At 43.4% G+C, this 13,950-nt stretch overlaps 1 protein-coding gene across 3 annotated transcripts in view; it reads right to left on the bottom strand.

Annotated features, from left to right (window-relative positions):
• AK5 (adenylate kinase 5) overlaps positions 1-13,950 on the bottom strand; it is a 401,842-nt gene that overhangs the window by 14,706 nt on the left and 373,186 nt on the right. For all 3 annotated transcript variants that reach the window (XM_049875613.1, XM_049875612.1, XM_049875611.1), the window contains one exon: positions 11,413-11,604. In XM_049875613.1, the coding sequence (XP_049731570.1) occupies positions 11,413-11,604 (192 nt within the window). The remainder of the gene's footprint in view (positions 1-11,412; positions 11,605-13,950) is intronic.

The raw sequence follows: 13,950 nt of genomic DNA, 5'->3' as shown, positions 1-13,950 counted from the left end.
GATCACCAAGGAACCAGTAAACAGAATCTGACAAGAGACAAAGACCTTCCCCCAAAGCCAACAGAGACAGAAAGCCTTCTGCTTGAGTTGGCACCCTGAATTTGGACTTCTAGCCTCTTAAATTGTAAGAAAATAAATTTCCATTTGATAAAAAAAAAAAAAAAATTTTTTTTTTTTTTAGAGCCACCCCTTTGTGGTTATTTCTGTTACAGCAGCACCAGGTAACTAAGACAAATCTTTACTTATAATCCTTTATAGTCTTTATTGCTTTTAGAATAAAGATAAAACTTTGAATACTGTCTACAAGACCTTGCATGCTTCACCAACTGCTTGCCTATCCAGTCTCCCCTTGCCTGTGCACCATTCGTCTCCTGTTCTCTCCAATATAGCTATGCTGGTCCTATTTAGTTCCTAACACTGCCATGTCTCTTCCCATCACAGGGCCTTTGCACACACTTCTCTTTACCTGGAATACTCTTAAAAACCATCTTACCCAGCAAATCCTTCCCATCCTTAAGATTTCAACTTTAGTATCAATGCCTATCTCATGGTACCATGAGCCTCTCCTCTTCACAGCACTTGCCCCAGTTGCGAGTTTGGATGTTTGATTATTTGATTACTGCTTCCCCTCCCTACAGGATCCCAAAGTCCATGAGGGCAGCAAGGTCTGTCTGCTCAGCATTGAGCTCTCACTGCCTGGCATGTTGGCACTCAGTAAATATTTTCTTATGAATGAATGAAACATTGGGCTAAGCACAGAAAACTAACTATGGGTATAGAAGAGAATATATGTATTATCAGCTTTGACAGTGTAAAAGTAAAGGGCTAGCTAACAAAGTTTGGGGATGAAGGAGGGAAGGGAAATGGAGGGACAGATAGGGCGGCCAATACCATCATCTTTCATAGCTTTGAGAGAGATGGTCTAGAGTTGATGGAATAAGATAGAGGACTGTAGCATCAAAACTAATCAAGGGAGAACATACATAATTATCAGTTGGTAAGGAGGTGTGAAGAAAGGGGGAAAAAAAAAGGGGGACCACAAAAGCAGTTGCTTTTGAGTCCATTCCAACTCATGGTGATCTCTTAGGGTTTTCAATGACTGAGTTTTTGGAAGTAGATCTCCAGACCTTTCTTCCCAGGAGCCTCTGAGTGGATTCAAACCTCCAAACTCCAACCTTTCAGTTAGCAACCGAGTGTGTAACATTTTGCGCCACCCCGGGACTTTCGGCCAGATACGTTGTTGTTAGCTGCCCTGTGGAATTGCTCCTGACTCATGGTGAGCCCATGCACAAAGGTGATTCTAAATACCTATATGTCCATCTATATGGTAAGTTCTGTGAGGACAAGGGCATTATTCAGCATTGTCTCCCCAGTGCCAGGATCCAGGTAGGTAGGCAAAAAAAAAAGTTGAATTAAAGAATGTTTCCTCCATTTCCACATTCACTTTTTGCTTTCCTCACAAAAATGAGCTGTAATGGGCCAGAAATACACTCTTGGGGCTCACTTTCTGACTCACAATCTGGGCTTTATGGAAGGATAAGAGATTCCCTTTTATAAAAACCAGGCAACTTGGTTTCAGAAGAGAGGGCTAATGAGCACACATGCCTAAAGGGTAAGGCTTATTATTTTCTGATGGTTGGAGGCTGGAGGCTCCTCAGCAGGATCTTGTCAATCAGGCTAGAGCTGATGCTGTGAGGAAAAGTGGGGGGCCAGACTTCAGGAGCAAGTCATGCCTTGGAGCTTTAGCTGGGCCATTTCCCACTTCTCTTTCCATCTTAATCCTCCCACCTCATTTTGCTTCATGGCTTAAATATAGGGATTTATTGAATTAAATAAAAGAAACCTCACTGCCACCTAACCAGTCATGTGCTGTGGAGTTTGCCTTTATGGAGCCCAAGGATGTGAGGAGAGTTAAAGACAAAAATTACATAATTAGGGCTTCTAGGTTTCCTAGATGGAAAAAGCAAAGCAGGCTCTTACTTGGTTGAGTGGGACATCTACGAAGCTGTCTGGGATCCTCATTAGGCCCAAGAAGCAAACTCTTGAGTACAAAATTCTAGAGGCAGTGAGGCAACTTATTTTTTCTTACAGAGTATGAGTGTGTGCGTGTGTGTGAGAGAGAGAGACAGAGAAGGCAGAAATCAGATTTCAGAAGCAAAAGAACCCAGCTGAACTGTGTGGATCAAAATGTTGTGTCTGCTGTACTCCCCAAATTCCTCCTTTAGTTCTCAGGGGATTACCTCGACTCTTTCTGAACCTCAGAATGGATTCTCCATGCTCATCTAATTCCCGCGCAGGAAATGTCTTAAGAGAAGAATAAATGTTTTTTACATTTTTGTGCACAACTGTACAACTCAATGGGAATGAAAAAGAATCAACTTACTAAGTGCTTTCCAAATTACAGAAACTATTCTCAGTGTTTTGTCAACACTGGCAAATTTAAACCAGCTAAAGAACAGATAAGAATCTTGGGTAATTAGCATATTGGTTGTTTTGTGTGAATGCGACTTCTTCAGTGATTGTGCAAATTTGAAAATAATACGTCCTCCCAGATATGGAAAATGCTCTGTCTATGATCAATGTTTACAATAGTAACTTACAGCAACCCTCTTGTCCCATGAATAGCCAAAATAAACTTCATGGTGTCCTTTTCCCAAGAGATCTCCAACTCTGAAAGTATGAGGTTTTAATGTATCTAATTTAATTGAAAACTTATTGTTAGGTGTTGTCAAGTCAGTTCCAACTCATAGTGGCCCTATGCACAACAGAACGAAACACTGCCTTGTCCTGTGCTATCCTCACAATTCTTGCTGTATTTGAGCCCACTGCTGCAGCCACTGTGTCAATTCATCTCATTGAGGGTCTTCCCTCAATTGAAAACTAGGTAAGTAGATATACTTCTGACTTTAGAACTCATCCTTTCTGGCCTGAGACTTGACATTCAATTCTGCAGTTAATGATGTCCCGGTCAATATAGAAAAAGGTTCTTCTATAAAGAAGCTAAAAGCAAGTAAACAGAAGATATGACTACGTTTTTGAGTTTTCACCTGCCTTCTCAAAGGAAAAGGAGAGCAGTTAGTGAGAATATTTCTGCCCAGCAGTCAGCAGAACATATTGCTAAATTAGGAAACCAATTATACCACTTTGGGAATTGCACATTTTGTCTACTCGTTCTCTTTAGTTGCATGAATTTGTAAACCATAAAACAGTTGGATGACTTAAACATTGCCCAGATCTAGTTGCATTTTTTCCCTGAATTTTCCCACACTGCTTGAGTTTCATTTTTTGTTCTCCATGTATTGGCACCATGGGGTGTCTGTGATACACCCAAGCAGTCACATAGTGGTTTAGGATTATTGTGTGTGTGCCACCTTCTTCCTCACCTAATGGTGTCCTCTGGTAGACCAGACAGACACAGCCTCCCACCACAGGAATCTCTCACTGCCAGAGGAGAGCCGTGGTGGCTCAGCACAGGCAAAGACCTTAATCTGCTGCAACTGTGTGTGCTCTGCAGAAAATCATTAGATGCATTTTTCAGAAGTTAGGGGCATGTAGAAGGCTGCTCCTAGGGAGTCATTTATTACATACCCAGTCAGGCCACATATTTCTCCTCACTCTCAAGGCCACAGAAGGAAGGAGGACTACATATACCTTTACGTTAGAGAGCTTTAGGAACAGGAGTTAGCAGAAAGATAAGGATGAGTTATAATTTGCACATTAATTGCACCTCTATAAATAGCATTTTTCAAAGGACGTGCAGTTTGTCCACTTAAAAGGTTACATGGTACTATCTTCACTTTGTTTCTCCTCCTGAAGTTTTAACTTAGCTAACAGATCTTTTGACAGACATAAAAAGCAAAATCTATCCTTTGTAAAAGGGACCTTTCTAAAGCACAGATCTGATCATTTTCCTGTTTAAAGTAACTCAGTAGTTTCCTCCATTGCTTGCAGCGTACAGTTCAAACTTCCTAGAATAGTCTAGAACTCTGCTATCCAACACACTTCAAATGTGACAGTGCAACTGACGAACTGAATGCTTAAAAGTATTTAATCATAAATAATTTAAATTTAAAAACTGATACTTGATTCAGTTATTGGAAAATTAAAAAATCTATTTGGAATCACTTGGGTATGAGAAATCTACCTTTTCACTGTAAATCTTTTGAAATCTAAATACGATTCATGTCGTTCCAATGACACTGACATCTGAGTGGAGATCGGCTTTTAGAACGGAACGCATACCAGATTTTGAAGATTTATGAAAAAAGAATCTAAAATTATTGCAATAACTTTTGTTATATTGATTACATGTTGAAATAACAATATTTAGGATAGCTCAGATTAAATTAAATGTATTACTAAATCACTTTGACCAGTTGCTTTTCATATCTTTTTTAATGTGGCTATTAGAAAATTTTTAATTATGTATGTGGCTCACATTGTATTTCTATTGTGCTGGTCTGGAAAATTTGTTGAATGAAGGAAGAATGTTTGAATTAATTCAAGGCTTTTCACAGTCCCACTTCAGTCTTGCTTTTCAGCTTAATCTGCCGCTATTTTAATTCATTTATTTGGCATTACAGCTGGTGCCAGCATTCCTGGGCTCTTTCACGTGTCAGTGACTTTGCCCCCCTCCTCCGTCTGGTATGAACTTCTCACCCTTCAGGACCCAGCTGAAATGTCCTCTCCTCTCTGAAGCCTTTACCTACCTCCCCAGGCCTGAGCTCTGTGCTCTCAAAATCCAGAATATTCTGGAAGTCCTGTAACTGCACTTATCACACCCTGCTGTGGGTGCAGTTTCACACCTCTTTCCTGACAGCATCTTTTCCCTCTCTGAATCCCTACCACTAAGCACCATGCCTCAGTGTTGTTAGGTGCTGTCGAGTCGATTTTCAACTCCTAGCGATCCTGTGTGACAGAGTAGAATTGCCTCATGGGGTTTTCTTGGCTGTAATCTTTATGGGAGTAGATCAGCAGGTTTTCTCTTATGGAGCCACTGGGTGAGTTTGAACCACCAACCTTTCAATTAGCAGCCAAGTGCTTAACCATTGCATCACCAGGGCTCCTTGTCTCGCACATTAGAGATGTCTAATATATGTCTGCTGACTATTTCAAGGACCTGATGTGAAATAGCAACAATTCTCTGCTGATCAAAACCATGACAGTGGCTCCCAGAGAGGTTCTGAGTGAGTGGATCCCTGTGAAGGGGCTGCCTTGAGATAGGCAAAAGCAAAACTCACCATGTGATAAAGGAACCGCAGAGGGAGAAAATCAAGAATGTATAGAAGCGGCACAAAGATCCAAAGTTATCTTATGCCTGCTGTTTTGGGAAGATACAGACATGAAGCAAACACAACTCATTTCAAAAGGACCACGGGGATGCAAGGAATATTGCACTGAATCAAAAAGTCTTTGCGGAAACCTAGTGAAGGTCTGACAATCCAGAAGGGAAGGAGGTAGACAGAAGACTATTTCCAGCAAAGTCATAAAGAATGAGTTTCTTCAGTCTCTTAGAGACAGATGGGAGATTTATGCCTCATTGGTCAAGTGAGAAGAAAGAACCTTCTTGCACCTTTCCTTTTACTGGTAAGGGCCAGGGGCAGATAAGAGCTGTCTCCAAATCCAGTTGCAAGTGGGACTCAACTGGGGCAGGCCCATGTGCCATCCAGGGCGTCTTCAGACTCAGAGCTGACAGGTAAACCCATCATAGGTACCATTGCTAAGAGGCCAGCCATCATGGAACTGGGAATTCCGAAGCTCTTTTATATCTCAAAGAACTCTTTTCAGGGCAATGCGGAGATAAAGGGAAGTGGAAGTCAATGGATTAAAAAAGGCCTCTGCTTAAAATAGCTCAGCAGTTTCTCCTACTAGAAAAAAAAAAGCCTAGCCAAGGATGTTTGTTTACTGCATATATAGTTGTTAGTGGTTGAGAAAACAACCAAACTAGAAACAAGCTGGTTGAATAAATTATAGAATATCCATATTATAGAATATTATATTATTACTAAAAAGAAAACATTATCATGATATTTACTGACTGGAGACATTTCAGAGAAATGTGTACGAGACAGTCCTATTTTCATGAAATCAGAACCCTCTACTCTGTGTGTGTGTGAATGTATTTCTATCGTAGATAGATAAGAGAGGAAAAAAAGAGAGAGAAAGGGAAGACAAAGGAGGAGGAGGGGAGAATGAATGGGGTAAAGGGAAAGATACGTGACGGTTGTTAACACTGATTATTTGAGGGGTATATGTTTGGAAAGATTATTGTTTCTTTACATACCTCTGTCCAAAGAAAAACATTCTGACTCACAGAGACCCTAGACGACAGAGTAGAATTGCCCCACAGGGTTTCCAAATCTGTAATCTTTACGGATGCAGTCTTCCACATCTTTCCCCAGGAACTGGTGGGTTCAAACCACCGACCGTTCAGTTAGCAGCCAAGAGATTTAACCACGGTACCACCAGAGCTCTGTACTCTGCTTATTACACTTGAGCATTGCCCATCAAAGCATGGCCACTCAGAAAATTTCTCTCAGGAATTTGGAACTTGGATTCACAGACTGCCACAGCAACATGTGATTTGTGGAAGCTGTAGGGTAAGCACATTGTGGCTTGTGGGCAAGAGAAGGAGACAAGCGAGGAGAGCAGAGCAGTGGGGAACATTCCAGCATCCAGTCCCACAGCCTTGCTGCAATTTAGGTTTGGGTCGCAGAACCTTATAATTAAGTTCCATATTTCAGGTTAGATCAGCTGGAGTTGGTGCCAGTTAGCTACAACTAAGGAGTTCTAATTAACATACCTATGGTCACAATGGAGCCCTGGTGCCACAGTGGCTATAAGCTCAACTGTTAACCAAAGGGTCAGCAGTTCGAATCTACCAGGTGCTGCCTGGAAACATTACTCATAGGGTCACTATGAGTCAGAACTGACTCAATGGCAACAGGTTTGGTTTTAGTTTTTGGATGGTCATAATAGGAGTCCTGGTTGAACAGTGGTTAAAGCACTCAGCTGTTAACCTAAAGGTTGGCAGTTTGAACCCACCAGCCTTTTGTGAGAGACAGATGTGGTGGTCTGCTTCTGCAAAAATTTACAGCTTTGAAAACCCTATGGGGGCATTTCTACTCTGTCCCTTAGGGTCACTATGAGTCAGAATCAATTCAATGGCAATACGTTTTTTTTTCTTTAAAAAAATTTTTTTTTATGGTCACAATCATGTTTAAAAAATTTTATAGCAAGAATGTTTGGAGGAAGTATGTCAGAATGTTTGTCTTTGAATGGTGGGACTCTCTAGTTTTCTGTATCTTCTAAAACAAGCAATGTGTTACTTTTATGGAGCCCTGGTGGCACAGTGATTAAGAGCTCAGCTGCTAACAAAAAGGTCAGCAGTTCGGATGTTCCAGCCGCTCCTTGGCAACCATATGGGGCAGTTCTACTCTGTCCTACAGGGTCGCTATCAGTTGGAATTGACTCCATAGCAACTGGTACGGTTACTTTTATAATTAGAAAAAATTTTCCTAAGAATCATACAGCGGTAGACCTGGAGGGCTTCCAGCGAGGGAGTTCCATTCCAGCCACTTTATTTTAGGGATGAAGAAGTGAGAAGTGACTCCCCCAGGTTCGCAAGGCTTATTCATGCCACTGACCTTGGGGCTTTCTGGTACCCAGGCCAGTATTTTCTCTGCCAGGGAGGCTTTGACCAGTTAATATGCTTTTCACCCCAAAATACTACATTTCAGTTATTTAGTCAATAATAAATTCTCACAGGGTGAAAAAAAAATTTTCCTTTTGTGGGCTAACTCCAGTTGATTGGATGGTGCTATCTGTCCTGCTCTGACGAGAAAGCTTCTGAGGCACAGCCCACACTTAGTAGGAAAAAAGTGCCATGATTGATGACTGATGTCTGCCCTGAGCACTGGGAGGAAGAGGGTAGAATGGAGAAAGTTCTGTTCTAATTTTTTTTTTTTAGGTGCAGAGTAAAGCTGATTTTATGAGAGGAAAAACACTTAGAACGTCAGGGGATACTTTTGTACTACACACACTTCTACCCCTTGGTTTATGTTATAAGAAGTTTTTGCTTTATTGTACAATGATGGCATAATAACGACATAAAAGACTAAAGCAGTGGTTGTATAAATTCTGCTTTGCTTTTTTTTTTAATCACCTCTTGTTTGAAAGTTCCTTGTACTTCGTTTAGCTAGATGGTGGCCAAAAGGGCTGCCTGTCATTAGGCCAGGGCGTCAGCAGATGGATTTAATGTAGGCACAACTGGGCAACACTGTGAGGCCAGACGGAAGCTGTTGTGGAGGGTGGCTGATTTCTGGGTTGTACTGGTTGACCACACATGCGGCTTTCTTAAATAAATGTGCCTTAGCTCCTGATTTGCTTCGCTTGTGTCTTGAAGTGTGTTCACCACTTCCACCCTAGATTTAAGAAAACTCTTTAAAATTACCCGCAAGCCCACCTGGACTGTGGGGGACCCTGCCTTGGGCTCATTAAACCAGAGAGAGGGAGGAGGTGCTCACAAAGCAAAGGCATTACAGAAACACCACACAAGCTGTTACTTAGAACCCAGGGGAGATTAAGTTGAAGCAAGAGGACTGGGCAAGTGTCCAGAAGGCCAGAGAACAGAAAGGGACAGAGACTTTCTCCTTCTCCAATGAAAAACAATCTTGTCCCTCTCCTCTGTTGTCCTCCAGTTGGCACCTCTGTAGCCCAGCTGCTGACAACCCCAGGGGGCACCTGCAAACAACTCTCTCCTCCCTGGGCCATGCACACGGCTGTCTACACGAGGTCGGGGAGGAAGCTTGTTTGTCTCTTTGACCCTTCTTTCTGGGTTTCCAGTGTCATTCCAGCAGCTGCATGGGTAGGAGACAGTCATGGGCAGAGGCTATGGGATGGAGCAGCTTCCCCAGAGGCCCTCCGCAAGGGGAGTCCTGAGGGTTGGAGCCCACACTGCTCTGCAGCCAAGACTGGAACGGTTTTCAGGACCATAAATGTTTCAGGATCATAAATGTTACCTCACCACGGCCCAGCTGCCAGCATCTCCAAAAGCAGGGGAAGCTGAAGAGATGGGCCGAAGGGAAACTTCCTTTCCCACTAAGATATTTCTAAGGAGGATTCCAGAAATCTGCTTTATCTGAAAACTCTGTTAAGCCTGTATTCATGGGTCAATCATTTGCAAATGTGTAGAATTCAGATCGGAATAACAGAATAGGGAGATAAAAGGAATTTTCTGACTCTGAAAATGGTTAAGTCCTGAATTACACTGGGATTTTTCCCGTCTCTACAAATCTTGAAAGTGGAAAATTTTCCTGTCAATCTGGATAATTTCCAGGTGTTCCAGCCTGTACAAAGGGTGGAAATCACCAGGCTGTCTAATCTTGGAAAAGGCCTTTGCAACAGTGAATTCTAAAGACTCTGCTTTTATATAATACACTTCTTTTTTTTTTTTTTTTTTTTTGCTTGTTTATGTTACAGGAAGCACAGCAAATAGGTTTCATCTTGCATGTCAAAGCCCTGCCTGGGGTGCTTTGTTGGCAAACATTCTGAGGCCATATCTGGGTGTTGCCGGAAACAGTGCTGAGGTGGATCCACCATGTCTGCCATGGATGCGGAAGTTGGGGGATGATGGTTCTCATGCCACATATTTGACATCCCCAAATTAAATAGGGAAACCCTGGTGGCGTAGCGGTTAAGTGCTATGGCTGCTAACAGAAAGGCCAGCAGTTTGAATCCACCAGGCGCTCCCTGGAAACTCTATGGGGCAGTTCTTCTCTGCCCCCTACAAGGTCACTATGAGTCGGAATTGACACGATGGCAGTGGGTTTGGTTTGGTTTGAATTAAATAGAGGGGTACCTTTTAGGCTTCTATACCCACGGCTTCTTAGGATTCTGTAGAATGGACCATTAACAGGTTCAGAAGAATTCATTATCAATTGTTTTGCCCAAGGAATTGATAATGTAGCTGCCTCAGACACAAGTTTGTTATTTATTTATTGATGTCTCCTATTAACTTCCTGGGAATAGCAAGAGGTAGATCCCCACTCTCCCTACTCTAGTTTGGGGCCTCAGGATTTCTTTTATTCCTGCATTACTGTCTCAGGCTCCCAGTAGTCTCCTGGTCTTATCTCCTTGCGATACATTTTTCACAAGGCTGACTGATTGAACTTTCTAAATTAATGCCCTGTTTGCCCTCTGCAGTAGTTCCCATCACCCACAGGATAATTTGCTATTACATAAGGTTCATCTTGATGTGGTCTTGCTTGCCTCTTCATCCCTATCGCTTGTCTTTCTGTTCCTTGGCACTGTATGCCACAGCCAAGCTGGGTTACTTGTCTCCTTGCCTACGGACTTTTCACTGGGGGCTCCTTGGGTGTGGAGAACACCTCTGTCACAGTATCTTGACTCCCAGACCCAGTTTAGTCCTCCTCAAGCAACTTCTCCCACACCTTTCCTTTCCCCTCAGGCTGGGTTAAAGGGCCCTCAGAACTCTCAATATGCTTGCTTTGACCCCACGTCATGATCAACTGCTTGCCCATCTCCTATACTAAACTGCATCTTATTATCTAGTTCACCCAAAAAACCAAACCCACTGCTGTCGAGTTGATCCCGACTCATAGAGACCCTATAGGACAGAGTAGAATTGCCCTATGGGGTTTCCAAGGAGTGCCTGGTGGATTCAAACTGCCAACCTTTTGGTTAGCAGCTGAACCGCTATACCACCAGGGTTTCCATCTGGTTCACAGTAGGTACTTAATATGTATTTATTAAATGAATATATGAACCAGAGTTGGGTAGTTTCTCCAAATTCAAGAAATTAATGGTGATCCAGCAGGGATCATAGCTCATTGTCATTAAGCTAACGCTACCCACTGCCCTGCAGTATCTTCACTGTTACATCTAATTACCTGCTTTCCTGGCCCCATGAGCTGCCTCTCTCAGTAATATCAGTTACTGCAGGAAACTGGGGCAAAGCAGCTGAGTGCCAAGTAGGAACTATGTAAAAATTTAGAAATTCAAAGTTTTTGAATTTTAGATCTAGAGGGGCCTTTTGGATCATCCTGTTCAGCTGAGAGCTAGAGGTTCTGCAGAAAGCTAGCACAGAACCCACCTAATCCGTGCCTGTCTCTCTCTCTCTTTTTCTTGGAAAAAGGATTTGTTTTTAGCAACTATAATAGCATCTGTGAGAACTATAGGACTGGTATTTTATGGTTCATATGGTGACAGACATTTAATTTTGATTGAGACAAAAGAGAGTAAGAGACCAGTATTTTGGCCCAAACTCTGCAGCTTCTTGCAGCTAGAGTTCTCAAATGCCTTAACCAAAAAGTTCCTGGCTTTTTCTCTTTTCTTCAGGGAGGAGGGAAGGTCACAGGCTCATTTTAAAGGGGGAGAAGTTAAGTGGGTCACCTTGTGTAGCTGTGTTTTTGTCTCATAGTAGGCGATCACGGGGATGGATGCGCGGTAGTAGGTTTCCAGGCGCTTGGCAATGGTCTCGGTGTTGTCGTCCACGCGTGGGCTGCTCTGGCTCCGCTGGAGAAGGCGGTTGGTCATGGTGTCTGCTGAGCAGTCCATGCAGATCACCAAGTGTGGGTGTCCAACCTGGGGAGGGGGAGGAGCATGACAAGGTAAGAAACTTCGCCCTGCTGATGTTACAGGATGGCCTAGGGCCTCTGTCTCTTCCTTTCTTGGCCTTCTAGTTCCTCTCAAGGTCCCAGAACTACAGAACGGCAGAGTTGGGTCTGGACTTCCTGGTTCCTTGTTTCAAGGTCAGTGCCCTTTCCACCACTGCCATAGACCTGTCTTAGGCATTCAGCGTTTAGCTCACCTAATATAGGGCTTGGGAACCCTGGTGGCCTGGTGGTTAAGTGCTACGGTTGCTAACCAAAGGGTCGGCAGTTCAAATCCGCCAGGCGCTCCTTGGAAACTCTATGGGGCAGTTCTACTCTGTCCTATAGGGTCGCTATGGGTCAGAGTCGACTCGACGGCACTGGGTAATACAGGGCTTGGGAACCCTGGTGGTATAGTGATTAAAAGCTATGGCTGCTAACCAAAAGGTCGGCAGTTAATACACCAGATGCTCCTTAGAAACTCTAGGGGGCAGTTCTACTCTGTCCCATAGGGTCGCTGTGAGTCGGAATGGACTCGAGGGCAATGGGTTTTTTTAATACAGGGCTTACAGACAATGCTACCCCATGCAGTCACAATCTGTCCTCCACACTAAGGGGAGGGGTGTGTGTGTGTGTGTGTGTGTGTGTGTGTGTGAAGATTTCTCCTTTGTGAAGCTTCCCTGACCTGCTGAGGCAGAGTCAGTCACTTCCTCCTTTGCTGTTAGATGCCTTTGAGTCGATTTTGACTCATAGTGATCCCACGTGACAAAGTAGAACGGTGTCCCATGGGGTTTTCAGTTGCTGATTTTTCATAAGTCCATCACTATGTCTTTCTTCTAAGGTGTCCCTCGATGGATTTGAACCGCCAACTTTTTAGTGAGCAGCCGAGCTTGTTAACCATTTGCACTGTAACTGTATCTGTATTATTTGGGGGTGAGTACGGCATAATGGTTGAGCACTCAAAAGTTGCAGTCAGGCTGCCGAGGCTGAAATCCTAGTGTGATAACTTGTCTCCAGAATGGTCTTTATTAATTCCTTGCCTCCTGTACTTGTCAGCTATTCCCCCACTGGAGATAAAGTCCACACCTCCACTCCCTTGAATCTGAGCTGATCTGTAGCGGCTTTGACCACTAGAATATAGTTGAAGTGATGCCATATGCTTTTAGAGGCTAGATCATAAAAAATTTTGCTGTTTTTGCCTGAGTTTCTTGGAACATTTGCTCTGGGAGAAACCAGCTGCCGTCTAAGATGTCCAATTACCCTGAGGCTGCCAAGCTGTGAGGAAGCTCAACCTAGCCACATGAAGAGGCCAAGTAGAGAGAGATGGCGGATCATTTCCCAGCTATTTCTGATATCCCAGCCCCGGCTCCAGACATACATGCCCAGCCTTAGCCACGATCTGACTGCAACTGGGGAGCCCTGGTGGCACAGTGGTTAAGAGCTACAGCTGCTAACCAAAAGGTCAGCAGTTTGAATCCACTAGCTGCTTCCTGGAACCTCAACAGAGCACTTCTACTCTGCCCTATAGGGTCACTATAAATCGGATTTGACCCAGTAGCAATGGGTAGGTTGTAGGTAGTGAGAACCAGGCAGCTGAGCCCTTCAACCGCCATAACACCTAAGAGACAATAACAAATGCTGCTTGAGCCACCTAGCGTCATCACTAACTAGAAGGGTCATAAGTACTCAACTTCTCTGCACCTCAATTGTCTCATTTGTAGAATGCAAATAATCATAGGATTGCTGTGAGAATTAAATAAAACCAAATGAGGTAGTGCCAGTGTGGTGGTTGGCATATAGCAAACAGTAAGTATTGTGCTTATTTCCTCTATTGGATTGTGATCTCTCTGTGTGCAGGGGTTATGAGTCCCCAGCTCCTGCTCCTAAGGGTTTGCAAATGAATGAACAATGGTGATATGATCTGTGGCATTAATCTTCCATCTCCTCATCCTCCCACTGTTTTTTTTTTTTTTTGTCCCTGGTGTCTCTGGGTGATACCATCTTTGCTTCCACTAGCAACCCCTACCCTAGATCAAAAGAAACCACTACTCCCTCCTGAACGGCACTGTTCAGGCTGTGTGCAAAGGAAGGCTTGCCACCCGACTGTGGCAAGTGCCTGGGTATGGGAGGGGAACAAAGTCGGGGTGGGTGAAGGCATTTTAGGCACCACACAATAGGAGTTGCTAGTGTTAATCAAACACATATCTACTCCTTCTGAAGGATGCATTTTAAGGACAGAATGGAAAAATTCTCCAGTATCTACAAAAGTGAAATAAACTTTTGGAATATGTCATACAACTTTTCTGCTTGTCCTAATTGGAAGAAAAAAATGAGTATT

Source organism: Elephas maximus, chromosome 3, assembly GCF_024166365.1.
Source record: "Elephas maximus indicus isolate mEleMax1 chromosome 3, mEleMax1 primary haplotype, whole genome shotgun sequence".
NCBI classification, from domain to species: domain Eukaryota; kingdom Metazoa; phylum Chordata; class Mammalia; order Proboscidea; family Elephantidae; genus Elephas; species Elephas maximus.
This window is presented reverse-complemented; position numbering and strand designations above follow the sequence as displayed.